Here is a 19,929-nt window from a genome sequence, read left to right on the forward strand (position 1 = left end):
CCCCAAAGACAAGTTTGACCCAATAGTCTAGGAGACCGCACCTCGTGTAGTCTCCTTTCTTAGCATCACCCCATGCACCGTACACATCCCATGATGTTACAGCGGCTGCACAGCCCACAAGATGATGGCTAAATCCAGCTCTGTGTGCTCTAACAGTATAAGCAATATCGCTGGCTGCACACACAGACTCTATAAAACAAGATACAGAAGTGAGATCCTGAGGTCAAAATCCTCTCATCCTCATTTTCTCCCAACCCCATCCTCTGCAAAAGCCAGAGCAACCTGTCGCCAGCTCCTCTCAAAGACAGGGCAACTCTCCAGTTCACTCTTTTCCTCTTCAGAGGGAGCCTTTTCCAGGCCCTGAGGCTCTGTCTCAACCCTCTCCCCTCCTTGGAGGCATCTGGACCCCAGGAGGACGCTGCCCTAATGGGTTACATCTCATTACTGCAACCGCAATGTCAAACCCCGTCTCTCTGTCCCTTCAGCATCTGTCTCCACCGTATCTAAGTGCCTCAGATGAGTAGAAAAGTCCCTTTGTGTGTTTTCCCAACCCTTCGCTGTACAAGTACCATTTAATCAAGCTCAGTAATGAAGCCAGAAACGAGCCAGAACAGGCTGTGCAGCCACAGGCGGGATCAGCACAGCCTTTGAACGGGAGGTGGGGGTCGACCCCACTACCCACAGGTGACAAAGGGGACAGGAGCAGCAAGGGGGCTGGGCACCTCTGCGGTGCTCCGAAAGGTCCAAGCAGCCTCAAAGCTCCAAATAGCCCACGGGCACTTCAGCTATACCGTAAGTACATGTGGTAAATCCCAAAGCTGTCCCCTACACATTAATGCTGTGGGGTATTTATTTCTCCAAGGTTCCCAGGCTCTAGTTTGACCCTCAGTAAAAGCAGCACGCTCCACCTCAGGACCCTGAAAACACCTTTAGGGCACAAAGTCTGCGCTTTTGGGCATACCCCTGCCTGGCACCACAAGCCCAAACGCTGCTGCCAGCTCCCAAGCTCACTTCCAAACGTGACGCCTGCTCTCCAGGCTTGGGTTTCTCCCTCTCCCCAGGATCTTCCTCGCATGGATGCTATTACCATGTGCTTTAATTAGCACCTTCCCTCCAGTCTGGCCAGCTTCTCTTGCTTACAGCATTTTTAAGATGACTACCACGTTTTGTAAGTCACGCATCAGGAGACGTATCTCCCTCACACACCATCCCTGCCAGGGATCCTGCACCCCCGGGCATCCCTTGGATGCTTCAAGGGGAGTCGCACACCCACCAGCACAGCCCGATGGAACGCGTTTGGGACACACAGCTTTCCTAAAATCAACTCTTCTGCTCAGAGCTCTCTCCATGTCTGGTGTCATATCGCCAGCTCCCACCCCCAGCATTTAATCAGTCGCAGCTTTTCCCTCCTCAAATCTGCAAGTCCTGGAAATGTGATTATATGAAGATCTCATCTTGTAAAGAGCTAACATGCATGTGGATAGCTGTAGGAGCACCATTAAAAGTTTGCAACCACGATCTGAGACCGTCTTAGCAAAACTGCAAAGCAAATAACAGGCACCTCAAATCCGAAACTTAAGTAAACTAATCAAAAGGCAGGACCTTTGTTCACCACCTCACGGTCCAGGGCTTGACTCTCCTCTTTCGAGTCATTAACTATTACTAGTAGGGAATTACTATTTCCCACTAATTAAGAGGAAAGAGAAACATGTTGCAGCCAAGCTGCTGCTTGCAGCCCATGCTGCACTGCTGCAAATGACTGCAAATGACCTTTATTTCTTGGAAAAGCATGCTCAGGAGCCTGCTGCAGAGACCTGAGGCATAAAAATCACTGTAAGCTATTCTGGGCAGGGACTCTCTCTTGCTATACGCTTGCACAGTGCCTGTCCCAGCCTCTAGGCCCTACTACAGTATAAATAATGATAATCCCTCACTCAGCAATACAATGAAACGCTTGCTTGGTACTAAAAATTATTTAAAATTCATACCTACATTGGGAAATTATTCAGTAAACTCTAATTACTTATCAAAAGCAACGACGATATTTTTAAGGAGAGGGAGTGCCCATAAATACAGAGCCATAAATAAACTGCTACTCAGTAGCACGAATTAATTTGTATTTAATTGCTAGAAATTGCTATCAATTACAAAACATTCCTTGCAGAATAGGCAAATTCTTTTAAGAACAATTTCAATTGCTAATTGGAATTCTTCCCCCCGCCCTTCCTTCTTTCTCATCCCAGCTCCTGCTGAGTGCAGGAGACATCCATCCCAGCTGGCGGGGCTCTGCACTTTGCAGGACCTGGGCTTCTGGGGGGCAGAGGAAGACCCATAAGGAACCGAGGAGCTGCTCAGGCTTCAAGAGGTTTCACCACCTTTGGTAAAACCCTGAAGGCAGCAGGAAAACTGGTGGCGAGAAACCTCCCCTGACATAGCAAGGATAGCCATTCCTTGCAAAGGATTGAAAGGAGGGCACTAGGAGCTGGAAGTTACATATCCATCATGCACCCAGGGAGAGAAACACCTCCCAGGGACCATCCATCTCCCCTGTGCGTGGGACAAAACTGCTCAGCTACAGCAAAGCCATCCCGGACCCTGCAAAGAGCCCCCCTGCACTGCATTCCTCCTCTCCGGAGCGCTGACCCTGCCCTCCGTCAGAGGCTGCAGCGATGCTCCTGCATAGGCCGTGCGGCGGGAGGCGAGCCAGGCAGCACGCCTGGCTGCTGCTTCCCCACACCTCCATGCCGAACAGCCCCCGTATCTCTTCTGACTCATTTTCTGGTGTTTTCTGCTTTGCTGTCGGCGTAACATCCTATCAGCACAATTAATTACATCCACGCTGAGTGTGAAGGACAGGCTGATTCTTGCAAAGAGCCGGCGGCTGTGCAATCCATCCCGCTGCTCTCGCAAAACAACTTCCACGTTTGCTGACAAACTGCAGCAAGGCGCTTCCCCGCGCAAGACGGCAGCGCCCGGCTGCTCCGAGGGAGCTCTTCCACGCCTCGCCGGGCTTCGGGGCTGCTCTCATCCCTCCCACCTCCCCCCAGCATCCCTGATGCAAGGTTACACTGATGGCCGCAAACAGCTCCCCGATCCTCATTGCCCAAACAGAGACTACAGAGACTCCCCAAAAAGTTAGCTGGTAGCATAAGATGCAGAAGAAATGTTTGCCCGTGGCGGCTGGGCAGACCTCTGCTTGCACAGAAAGCGCCCTGCTCCCCCCCGAAGCCCATCCTCCTAGGTGGAAGCACAAGTATATCCGTGGGTGCGAGGGGATGGCAAGCAGGGGAGGGTGCTGGGAAGAGCTGCTTGTGTCTACAGCTTGAGTAAGGAGAGACCCGGGGTCTCCTGGACTGTCAATCCAACCTCGAGGCATCACTCCATCACCGGTCCCCCCAGGACCGGGCTGACAGTCACAGGGAGGCATGTGCCAGCCATGACAAGCAAAGCAAATGACACGCACATCTCCTGCTTACAATAACAGCCCTTCCGTGTCTAATCCATCATATTTGATGCAGATCTCTTACCCTGAAGTGTTGTCAATGAGGATTTAATTTAGTGCTAATTAGACAAATATTGCATGTTAAACACCCATTGATTATTAAGAGACAGTAAGCGCGGTTTAGCTCTGCAGTGTGCATGGACACGCTGTATTATATCTGGGATGAGGCTGGTAAATGTCTTGCTGTTTCTAATCATCAGCTAGTAATTAACGTCCAATAACTTGTAACTTGGTCTATCATTATAGATTTAGGAAGACAGTAATAGTACTGTATGCTAATTAAATATCAATTGATTATTTAAGGCATATAAAGATTTAGCAGCTAGGTAATAGATATACACAGTTGTTAAACTTTAATAACCATCGCACAGCATTCCTTTGTACTATTAAGTTAGTGTTTAATGAAAAGAGTGTTGCTCCTGAAGAGAACTTTTGGATGGGATTTTCAAAAGTGCTCGGCAGCAGGCAAGCCCCTACCCAAGGATCAGAGTCCTCCGACTGCGGGGAACAGGAACAAAAGTCGGGGAATTCGGCACCCCTGCTTTTCAATTGAGGCAATGCAAGTCCCAAGGTAAGTGAGATGCCCAAGGCCATAGCGAGAGGCAGTGGCAGAACCCGAGGTGCTCCTGAACTTCCCATGTGATGTTTTGCATCTCAGCTTCTCTCTCACTCCATGCAAACCCCCCAGAAATGGAGACAAATTACTAATTCCCTGCCAGAAAAAAACTTTCAAAACCAAGCCTGGCACTCACTGGCATCCCACCAGCCCGCAGCAGGGCAGCCTCATCCGAAAACCTCATCAGAAAAGACATGCACAAGAAGCTGAAGTCTGGAGCAATCTTGCTCTAAATAATAACTGGAAAGGAATCGATAGATGTCAATTGACATTGCAGAAGCCCACCAAGCCCTGCCATCCCCCTCGCCCACGGTGCCCACTCCCCATAGCTGCCTCTCCTCCCCAGGATGTCCCCGTGCTCCTCGGATGGGGTCTGACCCCATGCCCAGCACCAGTGATTTGGAAGGGTTGGGAGGAGCGGGCTCCTTCCCGCGTGGGAGGAAAAGAAAGATGAGAGACAGAAGCCCCGTGTCTGAAAGCGAAAAGATAAATGGCTTCTGAAGGGAAATAACCTGCTGGACTCAGTGGGTTTGGCAGCACCCCGCTAAGTGCAGCATCAGTCTTGAAAACCAGTTGCAAGCTCAGCAACTGCAGGACAAAGCACGGGTTTCAGAGCACGAGGCTGAGCAGATGTCAGAGCTCCTTCCCAGAGGGAGCCCGCGGCCAGGACCACGCTGTCTCGGCCACCCTCGATGACTCCTGGCTTGGGGCGGCGGGCCAGGAGAGGGACAGCGAAGGGAGCCAGCATCACGGGGACCTGGCCTCAGGGCATCACCAAGAGGGATGCAGCTGCAGCGTAATCCCCGCTCCAGGACCAAATGAAAATGGCCAGCTGGAAAGCTGGCAAAGGTGAAAATGCACCACACCCCCTCACAGCCCATGCACATCGCGGGATGTGGCCAACGAGGAGAGCCAGCACCTTTTAGAAAAGAGAGCAGCTTCCCACAGACGGGCTTGGCCCCATCACTGATTTACCAGGCAATAAAAGCAAAATCAAGGAAAACACTCCAAGTGCACCTCTGAGAGTCTGCAGCCTCACTTAGAGAATCTGGGCAGGCCCCAGCTGCCTCTTAAAACCTTCTCTTGTGCATAACGGGTCTGCACGGTGAGCGGGGAAGGGGTCGGTGCGCTCTGCCGGGGTTTGGCTGGCTCTGCAGCAGGTGCTGGAGCATGAAATCCTCCGCAAGAAGGGGAGGAGGAGTACTGCTGCTCGGGACCACTGTACAAAAAGGCAGCAGAAGGCAGCAGGATGAGGCCAGCAGCCATCCTGCAGCAAGCTGGCGATCCCCATTGCCTGGAAGGAAAACCAACCCCGACCTTACAGACCAGCAAATATGCTCCACTCTGGACCTTCTCACATGGGGCACCATCAGATGGAGTATATAACGAGACATCAGCGACTGCACATTGCTACTTCAGAAGCATTCAAAATCCTTGATGGCATCCCAAAACACCAGCCCAGCAGCACAGCTTTGATACAGACACACCTGCACATCAGGAATCCTGCACAAGGAGATTTAGGACATAAAGATGGTCCCCAAGCCCTTCATGCAAATCCAGCAGGACATTATCAACCAGCTGCAGCCTGAAACTACTGCAAAGGTAGCTTTTCCTGCCAGTTGGGCAAAGAGCTCATATTGGGCTGGGTCTCAAAAGCAGGGAAGCCCCTTACAGCAGCCGGCCTGTTTCCTTACAGCCTGCTCCAGACAGTCGTTCCCACCTTAGGTTTCCCATCAGCTCACAGGGCAGTAGCTACAGCCTTGCTTGGGTCACCATCAGAGGCATCTCCTGCTTCCCCCCTACCCACGAGGCTTGTTACACTGTCATACAGAGGGTATTAGACGGGTCTGACACAATTTCTCCTTGACAAATCTCTGCTGGCTGTGGTACAGCTTCTTGTCCTTTCCTAGCTGATCACAAAAATTTTCCTTGATGTTTGCTCCAGAGCTTTCTCAGGATGGAAGGTGAGCAATCTCCTAGGACCGTTTCTCCTCCCTTTTCCACAGCAGACACTATATTTGCCCTTCCCCGGTGGTCTGGAGCATCCCCTGCCCTCTCGGATGAGCAGCAGTGATCCTGACAGAGCTCCAGCCAGTTCCCTGCAGAGCCAAGTGGGAACGGCATCGGCTCAGGCAATTTATACAGCAACTCCAGCAAGAGAGTAGAGCAGACCAGAGGAGGAGCAGAGAGCGAGAGAAACCCCTCTTAAATAGTTTTGCAGCGGAGTTTACCCGTGCTGCAGCAGGCAACAAAGAGAAACGTCAAGAGCAATGAGACAAGGCAGGGGAGGCGTCGCAGCAGATAAAGGATTCTTCAGGTATAAGACAAAACCAGCTTTGGAAAACTCGCAGAAGTGAGTTTAAAGTCTCCAGAGGATATCAATTGAGAGTCTGTCACTTGGTGTCAGGATAACTTTCTGGACAGCTCTCGGAGCTTGTTAAGCTCTCGCTTGGGCTGCATTTGAGCTCTGGTGGCAGTGCTGTCTGCTAGCACGAGCAATGAAATGAGAGATGAAAAAGACCCGCCGAGTCCATGCAGCTTCTCTGTTATCCCTCCAACATCCCCTGCCACGACCTGCAACAGCAGCGGTGGGCTCGGAGAGCTCTCCTGGTGTGGCTCAAAGACACACTCCCTTCGGGAGGGGATGTCTCTAAGCAGGGGCAACGCACTGAAACTGGGCTCTCCTCTTGCCCCAAAACAGGGGCTGTCGTGTTTGGGAGTTTGCGGGCACAGGACGGGTAATGCAGGACGAGATGCAATGGCCTGTGTAATGCAGGTGGTCAAACCAGAGGGTTGTAACGGCGTCTTGGCATTGTGATCTATGGCTCCGGGAAGAAACTAGCTGCTTCCCCCACAGCAATCATTTCATCAAAAGCCCTGCAAGACTCCCGCCGTTCCCGCTAGCCCTGGATCCCTAACTTTAATTAAGTCCAAACAGCCTTCTCGCAAGAACAAGGGAGGAGAGGGTGACTTAGACAGTGATGGGACCAGCCGGCGTAATTATCACAGAGTTAAGAATATTAATTAAAAACAGCCCTCCCCCCTGTTAAAAAAAAAAAAGGCCAAACTAATCAATTCCACGTAAAGGAATATATGGGGATAAGGAGCAAGAGCAGGGAGGGTGATGGAAAGAGAGACGGGATGCAACGTGAATGCTAACAGCTTCCCACCGTAGCCACTGCCGCAGTAAGCCCCAGGCCTGGCTGCTTCCAACAGTTACTTCGAGTCTCCTTGGAAATGGGCTCAATCTTCTCTTTTACCTGCTGCCGCATCGGAGCAACTCCTGTGATCGCACAAAGGATCTTAAATCTCTGCTTTAACTGCCCTGATTGAATTAAATGCAACAACACAGTAAAGCAGCCTCTTCATTTAAGGTATAAGCATAGAGGCTTTCTCCTCTGCTAACGGCGCTCTCCCTCTTTCTGAAATGATGAGTTGCTCATGGGCTATGCTCTTTAAGAAAGAAAAAAAAAAAAAGTCATCTGATAAAGTGGGTTATAAAACTGGTGGTGGTAATAAACGGAGAGCAAGGAGCCTGATGCAAAGCCAGCAGAGAAGGCAGAAACCGCTGTAGGGATGCAATATCTGAACCGTGATTAATACATGACCGCGGGTGACGGTGGAAGGAGCAGCACGGGATGCCACTCGCTGCGCTGAACCCGCGACGCAAGGGACACAGAGAGCAGCGCTGTGCCCAAGAGGGGAGGGTATCGATGAAGAATGATGAGCGGCTGCCTCCCAAGTGTCAAAGCCGAGGGAGGAGAGGTGCCTGGCAGCACAGCACCCTCTCGACTGCGGTCACCACGCGGGACAGACCGCAGGCTGCGACTGAGGAGCAGAAGGGGACGAAGGCAAGCACTGACGTGATGCGATGGATACAGCCTTGCAGTGACTGCTTATCCTCTGACCAGACTGCTGCCCCCTGACCAAGAGCTGCAGGAAAAAGGCATCTCATGTGCCCGGGTTCATGTTGGGGAAAGGAAAGACTTAGCGAAAACTTGGCATGCAGAGACACTGCAGAAAAGGGCTCAGAGCAGAGGAAAAAATTATGAGATGTTGTTCTCTGCCAGAGCACAACTCCGGTACTCCCAACTCCTACCCACTGTCCGGAAAAACTCCGGGCCATGCCACTCCAAGCCAGATTTGCAAGGATCAACACAACCACAGACTCATCACGGAGGGTGAAGAGCTTAGCTCCCATCTCTCCTTCCAAAAAAACCTCACGCACATCCTCCTTTCTTGGGACTTGCTCGCCTCTCTGCAAAACAGGGATAACAGCAGCATGCTCCCGTAGCTCTTACAAGCCACAACACAGAGCAGGATGTGTTATGAGAAGGTGCCCTGGGCGCATAAACCATTTCTTTTTATCAACCTCCATTATTATCACATTAATGTCATCTCCACTCGCAGGATGAATGCTCAGGTGCCCAGGAAGCACTCCTGGCTCTTTCCTGCCCCTCCACGGGAGCAGGGCGGCCTGTCAGCAAATGCCCACGAGAATTACGGCCGGGTTCCCGGGCGCAGACACGGCTATCGGTTCCTTTTTATGAGTCTTCATTGTTATTACCACCTATTTCTTTTTACATTCCTGCCAAAATACCTAACATTAATCTCCCTCGCTCCCTGCAGGCAAAACATGGGTAATTGGATTTATATGGGTTAGAAATTTGTTAGATTTTTTTTTTAATATATATATATATATACACGCACACACACAGAGAAAATACAAACAAATAGGAGGTGGAGGGATGGACTTTTCCCAGGTCTTGGGTACCAGTAAGCTGGCTCAGGCCAAAGCCCCCTGCATCTCAGCTCCCTGCAGCCGGCACATCCCCACGGCGCGGCCAGCCACGCTGGCTGCTGGGCTCTGACTGAGGAACTCATCCCACAGCGCTGAACTTCACGTGATGGGAGTTAGGAGTTGTGGCTTTTTCCTTGGTTCATCCTTTCAACCGCTCTGTTTTTCCCTTTACTCATTCCCTTCTTGCACCTGCTATTTTTTTTTTTCCCCTCCCAAATTTTCTGTCTCTTCTTCCACTTTCTCCATCCCGGCCTCCCATTCCTCTTCTCTCCAGCTCCAGCCAGGAGCTGGCACCACACACAAGTCCTGGCACACCAAGAGAAGGAAAAGCAAGACGCTCTGTGCGACGGCTCCTCGCGTTTCCCCACCTGAACCCCACCTGCACTGGAGAGGGCACAAAGCCCCGTATCGGAGTCAGCCCAATTTACTGACCTGATCCGACTCCACAACAGTTGTTGTTCTCGTTATCCTCCCCCTCCGCGGAGAAGCAGACTTTGAGACCCATTTGTATCCCGAGGAACAAGTCCATCAAGTGGGGATAGTCATGGAAACAACTCATTTTAAGCATATCTTGGGAAATATTCATAGGAAAACAGAAGTGCAATATGCGAGTATTTTTGCACTAAAGATCCGACTTTGAAAGGTTCTGTCTGTCAGGGAAGACAAGACCTACGCATCAAATCAAACCTGCAGTAAACAACCCATTACAGGCTAAGAATTGTTGACAGGGGCTGTGGAGGAATTATTTTTCTCATTAAAAAATAAAGGGGGGGGGGGGGCGGAGAAAAACCAGAACAGCCTAACCCTGACAGGCTGCTTGCAAGGACAGAAGAAGTGATAGTCACTGAATCAGATATTCCTTATGAACTGTCTGCTCGGCTGCAGTATCTAAAGATTATCACTTAAAACAATATGTCCAGCTGTTGTAAAAAGCATCCACGGTTTAAGGCTGAGAAACGCAAGGAGGAGGCAAACTGTGAGAGCAGTCAAGGGAACAGAGAAACTCTTCAGAAACCGGGAACGTGAAAGACAGCCACTGTGCCCCGGTTTCGTTTTGCAGCGTTAACACCTAATCCTTTTCTAGAAACAAAGACCCGAGCTCCTGGAGCAGCGTGCGTGATCCAGGGGAAGGACAGCTATTACCGCTTGCAATCCCAGGGAGTTTATTACGCTTGCAAAAAGATCTTGTGTACCCTATAGTGAAAGGATTACTAACAGTTCAGTCTCATCCCCTGGAGCTGAATATCACCACTTGTAACTATTTCTGGCTAATAGAGCTCAAAAACTTAGCGCGGGGGTTGGCTTTTTGCTAGGCAGAGGGACCTTCCCAGGGCTTGCATCCTGGCCCTGGGCGAGGTGACGGCGAGTGACTCCTCCTCCCGCTGCAGAGCCGGACCAGCTCACCGCGCTCTCAAAAGCAGGCTTTTCTGAAGCAAAACCCCCGTGCTCCGGTTACAATCTCTGTGTCAGCGAGGCTCTAGCTCTCCGCCGGTCAAGTCCAGTCCTACACCCATGGCAGAGCCTCTCTTGCCTTACCGGCACCGGCTCAGCAGGAGAGGTGTTGGCACAAGCAGCAGCGAAAGCCTCGCCGGCTGAGGGTGAACTCCCCAAAGCCAGCCCCGAATCCCCCCCTCGCACAGCAGGACAGGGCTCCCGAGCAGGGGACAACCAACCCAAACAGGCAGCCCACACCAACCAGCAAGCCCTACCCTGACCCGAGACGGAGACCGAGATGCAACACGCAGCAAGGACACCAGGACTTGCAACTCCCTCCAGCATCTCTGATGCTAGCAAGGGCAATGGTGTGGCGGGGGGCTGCAAGGCTGCTCCAGCCCCACCAAGGTGGGAAGGGGACACGACTGGGGAGACTGGGAACCAGCTGCATGGTCTCAGCATCTGCACTTGCCTTTGTGGAGGGGGGAGGGAGCCCTCCTGCAACCCCCTGACCTTTCTCCAACCACCCTTCCAAGGGCTGCGGTATTACAGGGAAATTAGCGGGCACTGTAATTATAACTATCAGGAGCAGATAAGACAAGTTAAATACCAGCTACCTAGGGAGAAATTATTATGCCAGCCAGGAGGATCCAAATGCCAGAATCCGTGGCTGTAATTTCACTGAGTTGCCAATTACAGCTCCGCCACGCAGCGAGCTCTACCTTGGAAACGGCAGGTATATATTTAGCTGCTTCAGAAAACTTTTTGGGTAGGAGGGGGAGGGAGGGGGCAGCAATGGAGCAAGTCCTCGCTAATCTGCTCTTCACTAATCCCCACGCTTTTAGCATTTGAACACAAAAAGCGGCAACTCTCTTCCCACTTCTCAGCAAGGATTTAACAGCAGAGATGTGGCTGCATTAACACTTCTTTTCTCTGCCGGGTACCACGGTTGCACGGTGGCGGGTCAGTGTCACAACCCCCATTAACAGGTAGGTAAACTGAGGGCCGGCGGTTTGACCGAGAAAGAGGCAAAAAAATCTGATTTCCCAGCCTCCCAAACCTACGCCCAGAGACTATGGTCCTGCCACCGGCTCCTGCTGGTCGTATTTTACTGAGGCCTCATCGTGTGCTAGGAAATAGACTGCGGTAGGTTGTTATACCAAAAAAAAAAAAAAAAAAAGCAGCAGCATTGTCAGAAATAATTAAAACTATAATGGCAAAAATAAATGGAAGAACGGCATCTCATGATGTTTTATTCTGGCTTTTTATTTTTAATTAGGATTGTTCTCATACTCGCTAATTGGCAAAATACAGCCAGTCGGCGAGTCTTGGATGCGAATGAGCAAAGCTACCCTGGTCTTTTGGTCTCCTTCGTGGACAGGCAATGAGGGAGGCCACTGGCAAAGCGAACGGAAAGGTGGAGGGGGATGTGACTTGAAAATCTGCCTTTAAATACGGAGAAAAAGCATCTGTGTCTTATTTAGTTTAGAGAAAAGCCTAGATATACATGCCGAAGGTTTCTTGTACAATCCTAGCACCACCTACGAACGCTCATTTCTTCTAATCCTTACTGACAAACAACTGCTGTTGGCTTCATTTTACAGATGGGGAAACTGAGGCAGAGAGCAACAGGGGGGCCTCCTCGAGTCCTGGTGTCCCTGCGGCGACAGCCAAGGAGAAAACCCAGTGCAGCTTGTCTCCCAGCTACTCCCTCCAGCCACTGAAACACACTGCCTTAAAAAAAAAAAAAAAGCCAATATTTCTTAAATACAGATAAAACTATAAAGCCTTGAAATTTTGAGCAGCTGTTGTTTTATGTCTTTATGAACTGTACTGATGCCTGTTATAAAAGGTCGGTTTGCTGGCGGCACAAGCAATATGATCCCATTTACTATACATCCCCATTTTAACACCGCTTAAATATTTGCCACAGCAGCGGCGTTACCTGCGGTTCAGCCGCTGCCTGCATCGCCTCTGCACTCTGGCAGCCCTCTGCGATGGTGAAGATGCTTCCACCGCTGCGATGCAGCTGGGATACAACACAGCCTAAGGTTTCTAGCTGGGGTCAGGCCACTGGGATTGCTAACCGTGCTGGGAACCTGCCAGCAATGCCCCCAGAGCAACCTGGGCAATGGATGCCCGTGCCCCGCGGCTCGCAGGGCATGCATCCAAGAAGCATCGTGCGTAGAAAGCTGAGACTCGGTGGCACTCTTCCCAAAAGCAGAGACTTAATCCTTGTTTCCACATCAAATCCCAGCTGGGAAATTAAAAAGTGACCTTCTTCAACTTCCCTGTCCACTACCAGTGTGCTCCTTGTTCCGTTTCGTGTCCCAAACTGGTGCCTAACACGGGTTACTGCTGCCATCTAAACACCTGCTCTGCTTCACGGCAGAAGGTTTTATATTTCAGAGTCAGGTAAGAGGCAGCTTTATTTTCTTTAATAGTGCACAGAGAATTTGCAAACTGCCTTGAGTTCCCCGGGGAGGAAAGGTGCATGACTATTACAGGAATTGTTTGTTCTTACAATAAAAAATAGTGAATTATCAACAATCTCTGCTTAAAACAGGGGAATCTTTTGCTGCTGATCTAAGATGACCTAGAAGTTGCCTGTAGATGGAGCCTTGGTTTCTGCAAGGATTACGCTGAGCCTCCCTCGGAAAAAGGGCGGAGAGATGGAAATGGAAGCACCCAAAATCCAATACAGGAAAACCACAACCAGCCTGAAAAGCCTCCAGGTTTCCTCCACCACTGGCATGCGGTTCTGCTCTCTCACATTCCTCCTTTCTGCAACGCAATGTGTGGTTAAGGAGCTGATCTTGGAAAGCAAAGAGCTTCCATCAGCCCTGCCGAAGCCAGGGAGACTCGCAGGCTCAGCCCAACTCGTGACCAGAACGCAGCCCCGTACGAAGCAGGATGGGAGGGGACCTGGCCCCTCCAGACCTAGCAGGACTGCGGCTGATTCTGCAAGTGCAATGAGCTGCAATTACGGGTCTCAGTTTCTCAAGGCCCAACTCCTCCGCTCTCTTCGGTTTGAGCCGCAAGACAAGTGCCGTTTTGCAGGGAGGACAGCAGAGGACACCACATCTGCTCCTACTATGGGTGCACAGACTATTTGCCGGGAGAAAACCCCATCCGGGCCCTGTGCTAGCCATCTACCACAAGCCATCACCCATGGGGAAAGACTGTCGAGGGCAGTCTCCCCTTCCTAGCTCTCCACAGGGTATTGCAGCCTGCAAAGAAATACCAGCCGCATCCTCGAGACGCTCTGCCTTTGGGCTGCTGTGTGTAATGCCTTGCCCACCTCCAGACCCCAAGGGAAGACAGCAAGCTGCTCGCTACCCAGAGGCTGCAGAGGGGCAGGAGCAGGGAAACAGGGGTGGGAGAGAAGAGGGGGAACGCTGGGGAACCGCAATGCAAGAAGAGATGGGGCAGACTGAGGGCAAATAGGAGCTGGAGGCCAGAAATCTGACTGCAGCAAGGAAAAGCTAAACTTCAGGAGAAGAAGGGAGGGGGTGAGAGCATGGAGAAGATGCACCGGAGAGCCTGGGCAGGAGCAGATGCCAAGGGGGGAAATGGGTAGAGAACAAGTGCTTTTGGGGCAGAGCCTTCCTCTGTGTGCCAGCACTCGGAGTCCCACCAGGGGATGCAGTTTCTTACAGGAAGGCTAAAATACCCCCCACTGCTCCGGGGCCAGATGCTTCACAAACATCGCCTCTCACAAACAGCACAGAAAAGAGGCCAGAAGCTGGAAAGAAAAAAAAAAAAAAAAAAAAAAAAAAAAAAGAGATCCAAGTCAGCCCTCTGCTGGCAGCAGGCTCGGCCGGCACCGGAGCTGCGGGGCTCCCCGGGGAAGGGGCTCAGCCCCCCGCACAGCCCACCCACAGCAGGCACCCATCCTGCTCTGACCTCCACAAGCATTGCCTTGGAGAGCCCCAAACCCCACGCTTCACCGGGGAGACAAATTCAGAAAGCAAGGAAAAGAGCACCGAGGCCAAAGGAATCTCTCTGGGGGATTGTCTTCTCTTCTTTAACTGCCTTGCTCACTCCAGCTCAGGTTAATCATTGTCGCAGTTCAATTATGAAGAGCACAAGGAAACGTGCCCTCTGCTCCCCTGCTGTGCCACGGCCCCCAGGGACACGGGGTGATGACAAGCGGGTCCCTGCCTGGGACCGAGGAATAAGGATGCACCTGGTACAGGCAACATGGCAAAGTCCAGCAGGCGCCGTGGCGGGAGGCAGGCAGACAAGCGACCAACGCCTCTCAGCAGCACACACCTCGAGCCAGAGCCTGTTTCCCACCACCACGTTACGCACCGAACATTTCCCCTCTACAAAGACCGTGCCAGCCGCGGAAAGCCTGCCTGACCCCCCATGCCTCCGTCATCCCGGCAAGCAGAGCACCCTCTGCTCGAACCGGCACAAGCTCATCATCCCTGCGACGGCTCAGCTGCTAACAGAGAGCATGACACACTCGGCTTGCTTATGCCAAGCCTTATGCCTAGCTTTGGGAAGAGCAGCTGCTCTCTGCTGCAGCCCTGTTACTCCGGGTCTGACCGAGGGAGCAGCCAGCCTCGCGCGGGGACACACACTGCTCGCTATTGCAGAGAAAGCAGCAGACTAACTCCTCCCGACTCACGTCCCACCATCCCCATGCTTCTTCCTCAAGTCCCAGGGCTGCTTGTCCAGCCGGATTAACCAGCTGAGGTCCTCCCTGGGCTGCCTGAAGCACGCACAGCACGACCCAAAGCCCTGGACGTGAGCTGACTCCCCACTGCCTTCCGAAAAAGGCTGGGCTGCTATCTGCTCATCTGGCCACGCTGCTGCGATGCCTATTGAGAGCTGCTGTCCTACACGGGTAATGCACCATGTACACCTGTAACTCATTCAGGGAATGAAAAGGGATGCTCTGCTGTATCGTGCAGCATAGAAGTAGCCCATCTGCATATAAGCTGCCTGCATTTCTCCTACAGCAAACAGCGTAAGGTAAAAGCATCCATCAGAATTCATAAGACGCACCCCTGGAGTAAAAGATTGATTTGATATTAACAGATGCGTGCAGAGACTATAAAGTGATCAAGGCGAAACACTGACACCTCGGAGGCATCGCAGCCCTGGAAACCCGCTGGCAATGCAGGCTGGCATCGGCGCAGGCAGTGCGGACCCCCCCTCCCCTCCCACACAGGCACACGCACGGAGACAACTTTGGGAGCGCCAGGCAGCGCTAACTCACTGTCTGCCACCTAAGCCCCTTTGTCAGCTCCTCGTCTGGCACCCGCAGCCCCCCGCCAGCACCGACGGGAGGTTGCCAGCCCCGCGCTGCAGCCCGCTCCCCGCCACACAGCGCCGGCACATCGGTCCCCCCAAACCGCTCTGACGGGGTGTCCCCTGCCACGATGGGGACAAGCCCCTGGGACGCATGCGAAGTCTCCAGCCGGCCCCACGACCCTCCGGCAGCCTCGCTCGGCACGCAGCATCCCCCGAGAACCGCAGCCAGGACCCCCCCATGCCCCCCAAGGCAGAAATCCAGCTGCTCCTACCTGAGCGTGGCACTCTCCCCTTGCCGCACAGTCACGTTGTCCATAGCTTTGGGGAAGGTGGCATCTCCGCTGCGCACGGGCACTCCTGCGGGCACAAGGAAGAGCAGCCTGAGACAGAGGACGACTAGGCACCTCCAGGGCAGGGCTAAGCACCCACCGACCCCCATCCTGGGCAGCAGGGACTTTTCCAACAGGCAAAAAACACACCCGACAAGGCCACCAGGAGCGAAAAGGGGGGGGGAAGAGGAGAGAAGGGGTGCGTGTGTGGGGATGGAGGGGAGCAAAACCACCGGGGCGAGCGATGCGGAGCTCCACGGAGATCAGGAGAGCCCCCGGCAAGGCAGCCTGCGAGCACTGAGCCTGCCGAGCGGCATCCGGAGGGAGTCCCCAGTATCCTTGGGTGAGGGAGGAGGACGGGAGGGCCGGGGGGGGGAGGAGGAAGAGGAGGAGAGAAGGTGCAGAGCAAGAGATGAAGGTCACAGATGTGTGTCTGCTCGAGACGCTACTTTAAGATTCAGTTGGGCACGCGCTGCGGAGATCTGGCATCAAAAGTTTATAACCCAAGGAGGAAACGTAAGTGTCTCTGGCAGGCAAGGGAGGGTGGCCATAAAAACAGGCTGGGGGAGCAAAACGGGCTTGGAGTTGGGCTGTTTCCCTGTCGTTTAAATAATAGAGGGAAAAGGAAAACGGAGACTGAAGAAAAAAAAAAAACCACAAAAAAAACCACAAAAGCTCCCCAAAATGCCGATTCTGTCGCAAGATCGAAACTTCCCCGCGGAGCTGCAGGCGATGTCCCGGGTCTCCGGAGCCCCCCCGCCGGGGGCTCGGGGTGGGAGGCTGCTCTCCCAGCCCCGGCTCAGCCCAAAAGCGGGGAGAAGGGGCCGCGGGGGAGCGGGCGAGGCGGCGGCAGCATCCCAGCCCCGCCGGCGCGGCTGGCCGGCAGCATCCCTGGGCGGCGCGGAGGCTGACTTCCCGGGGTTGTCATGGCAGCGGCTCCATCCCTGACCGGTACTTTGGCTCCCGCACACCCGCACGACACCGAGCAACCCGCACACCCGCAGGCGGGGAGCAGCGGAGCGCACTTCGCACGCCAGCCTTTAACCCCCGCCGCTCCACGCTCTGAGGCTCCCACCAACTAAGGAGGCCCCCCCCCGCCTTTAACCATTTCAACCCCGGCTGCAGACGGGACTTTTCTCACCCAGCGCACGCTGCACAGCCTCCCGCTCGCCATACAGCCCCTGAAGAGCAGCAGGATGCTGGCTCCCTTGCCCACCCTTTGGTGGGCTGCATCTCAAACCCCCTCGCTGCATCTTTCTCTGCATCCACTTGTTGATGCAGCTCCCACCCCGCCGCGTGCAGGGCCAGGACCGCTTTCTCCCCTGTGCCTGGGCAGCAGGGAGCAGAGAAGGGCTGGGAGCCTGCCTGCAGGCAGGGCAGTGAGAAACGGTGTCCTGCCGCCACACTTCTGCCCCGCAGGACGGTGTGGGATCCTCCAGAGGATCTCCCTGCCCTGTCCCTGCTGCCCCGGCTCCCTGACACAGACATCTTTGCAGCAGGAAGCCCAAGGGCTTTCCATCCCACTGGTCACAACAGGGCAGTGCCTGAGATCAGCAACAAATTTCCTCCTTTGGAGACACCCAGAGACCACCATTTACCTCCTCAAAGAGCAAGTGAGGGCACCAAGACCTCAGTGACCATCCAGACACATCTGTCTCCATGCCTACGAAAGAAAACCAACCTCGCGCTGCCATCTCCCCGCAGTGTGCTGTACAGTGCCTCATGCCCAAGCCAAGACAGGCTGGCTGCCTTCCTCCAAAGGGCATCTGCCTCTTCTACTGAATATATCATGGGGAACCTGCCCCTTCCAGGGGCTAAAGGAGGAGCATAACGACCAGTGAAAAAGCTTTAGCTATTTTGGGATCCAGAGACCCAAACACAGCTGCTAAAACTGATAGAGGTGTTGCAAGGGCTTTTCAGTGATCCCAAGCCCAGCTATCAGCATAGCAGGTCCATTGTATATGGCAGTGACCCTAAATACGTGGCTAGCCATGGGCTAGCACTGCAGAGATGCGTGCTGGCTCCCGGCACCAGCTATGGCTGCAGGCACCAGAGGGATGCTCATTGCAGCTTGGATAAATAGGACAGCCTGGGAGCTGAGGGAAGCACCGAGAAAAGCAGGGCTGAGTTTTCCATCAGAAAGCTCTTCAGCTGCTGAAAAGTTGGCTTAACCCCGAAGGCGCAGCTGCTTCAATGCCAGGCATCCTTTGTGGGGAAGGATGGAGAGGAAGGACACTCCATCTTCCTTCCCGATCTGCTCCCACCCTGGCACCGAGGAACCCTGTCTGCTGGCAGGGAGGGAGCAGCAGCAGAAAGGAGTCTGCACAAACCCACTGCAGCTCCCCACCAGCGAGACAGCCCGACCCTGGCCGCTGCTGAGCCTCGTCCAGCAGCAGGATGAGCCCCAGGGAGGAGGATGCTGCAGGGACCAGAAGCTCTGCTGGGTAAAATGGTGTTTACCCCTTGGGATAGGAAGCTGTAGACATAGAGTGCGCATAGCAGAAAGCCTGCCAGAGCTGGTGCAATTCAGGAAAGGGGAGATTTAAAGGGGAAAAAAGCCTGTCTGCCTCAGAACGAGCCTCTGAGGAGGCTGGAGAGACATGGCTACATGAACAGATGTAAAGGCAGGGCATAAACGGATAGGCAGATAGCTAAACTGGCTGCCACAGACCTCTGGGCACAGGTAAGCATATATGGGGCATCGGAGAGGGGAAAGAGGGGGCTGGAAGGGGAATGTTATACATATCTACATAACAGAAACCTGCCTAACTGGGTACAGACCCACAGCCTGGAAGAGCTATGCAGGAGCCTGCAGGCAATATGTCTCAACCACACTCACCTCAGAGGCCACTTTGGGCATCCGACAGCGGGAGCAGGTAGCCAGAGCAACCTCTCCTGCCCCGCTCTTCTGGGCCACCTCATCACAAATATCTCCCAGTCCCACCACTCTGGTGAACGCGACCTCCTGAGTGAGAGCGCTAGCATCAAACAAAGGGAGCAAGCTGGGACGTGGCGGAGAAAAGGGCAAGGGAAAAAGAACTCGAAATCCAGGAGGCTACAAAATCCGGATGCAAACACAAAGCCAGCAGACATGAAAGCAGAGCCACTTTTGTACCTAGACAAGTTTGCAGACCTGAGGTTGCATGGGGTAGTCATGCGGGTGGCTTCAGTTCAGGTCCATGTCTAAAAATATCGCCTATCTGAGAGGGACTCGGAGGCTGGCACTGGCCCTGGGGGCACCAGGCATACGGCAGTGGCAGATCCTGCTCCTCACGGTGACGTTAACAAGCCCTGACCTTCTCTCATCATCCCAGAGGCTCAGAAAGAAACCGAGACTGCAAGGACGAGTCCCTCCACCTTCCCGTCTCTCGCCTCCCAGCCGATTGTCAATCTCGGCTTTTATTAGTGGTGCAGTTTGGCCTCCACCTCCCTCGGAGATTTCTCCCTCGTTGCTCTAATCAGGAGCTTGCAAATGTCAAGAGTACAGGCCTGGAAGTAATTAGTGAGGGACCAGAGCCTGGCGGCCATGGAGCGGCTCAGCAGCAGTGCTGCTCCGACAGCGTGCTGGGGAGCAGCCTGCAGCCACTGGGACCTACGGACAGCCGCCCTGGATTTTATTCTTCGGCCTCACTGCTGCTCCTGGATTATTTTCCCCTTCTCCACACAGCTCAGGGCATGCCGAGATGCTCTCTGTACAGCAGGGAGCAAGTCCAGCTCCCTTGAGATTAATGCAGTGAGGGATGGCGAGACTGCACCCACAGCAGGACCCTACGCACTTGGCCAGCAAGTGTCACCTGCCTGCTCACGAGCAGCCTTCGGGACACTGACTCTTCCAAAAGAGCTCCAAAGAGTACTTCTAACTCCTTTTAAACAAGACACAGCTATTCACAGCCTATGGCCTTCCCACAAGCAGCCTGCCTGGGTAGGGGAACGCTATGAAGCACAGACACAGCTGCACCGGCGAGGTGCACTTCACCCTGGG

General features: G+C 53.5%; 1 protein-coding gene across 5 annotated transcripts in view; it reads right to left on the reverse strand.

Annotated features, from left to right (window-relative positions):
* LOC104016637 (opioid-binding protein/cell adhesion molecule homolog) overlaps positions 1-19,929 on the reverse strand; it is a 303,394-nt gene that overhangs the window by 92,957 nt on the left and 190,508 nt on the right. For 3 of the 5 annotated variants that reach the window (XM_009469552.2, XM_087763289.1, XM_087763292.1), the window contains one exon: positions 15,891-15,975. In XM_009469552.2, the coding sequence (XP_009467827.1) occupies positions 15,891-15,975 (85 nt within the window). Of the gene's footprint in view, positions 1-15,890; positions 16,058-16,097; positions 16,130-19,929 lie in introns of those variants that run through there. The other 2 variants (XM_087763291.1, XM_009469551.2) reach the window with 2 other exon arrangements.

This window comes from Nipponia nippon, unplaced genomic scaffold, assembly GCF_047370975.1.
Source record: "Nipponia nippon isolate SJK-2023a ecotype South Korea unplaced genomic scaffold, ASM4737097v1 scaffold_28, whole genome shotgun sequence".
Taxonomy (NCBI): domain Eukaryota; kingdom Metazoa; phylum Chordata; class Aves; order Pelecaniformes; family Threskiornithidae; genus Nipponia; species Nipponia nippon.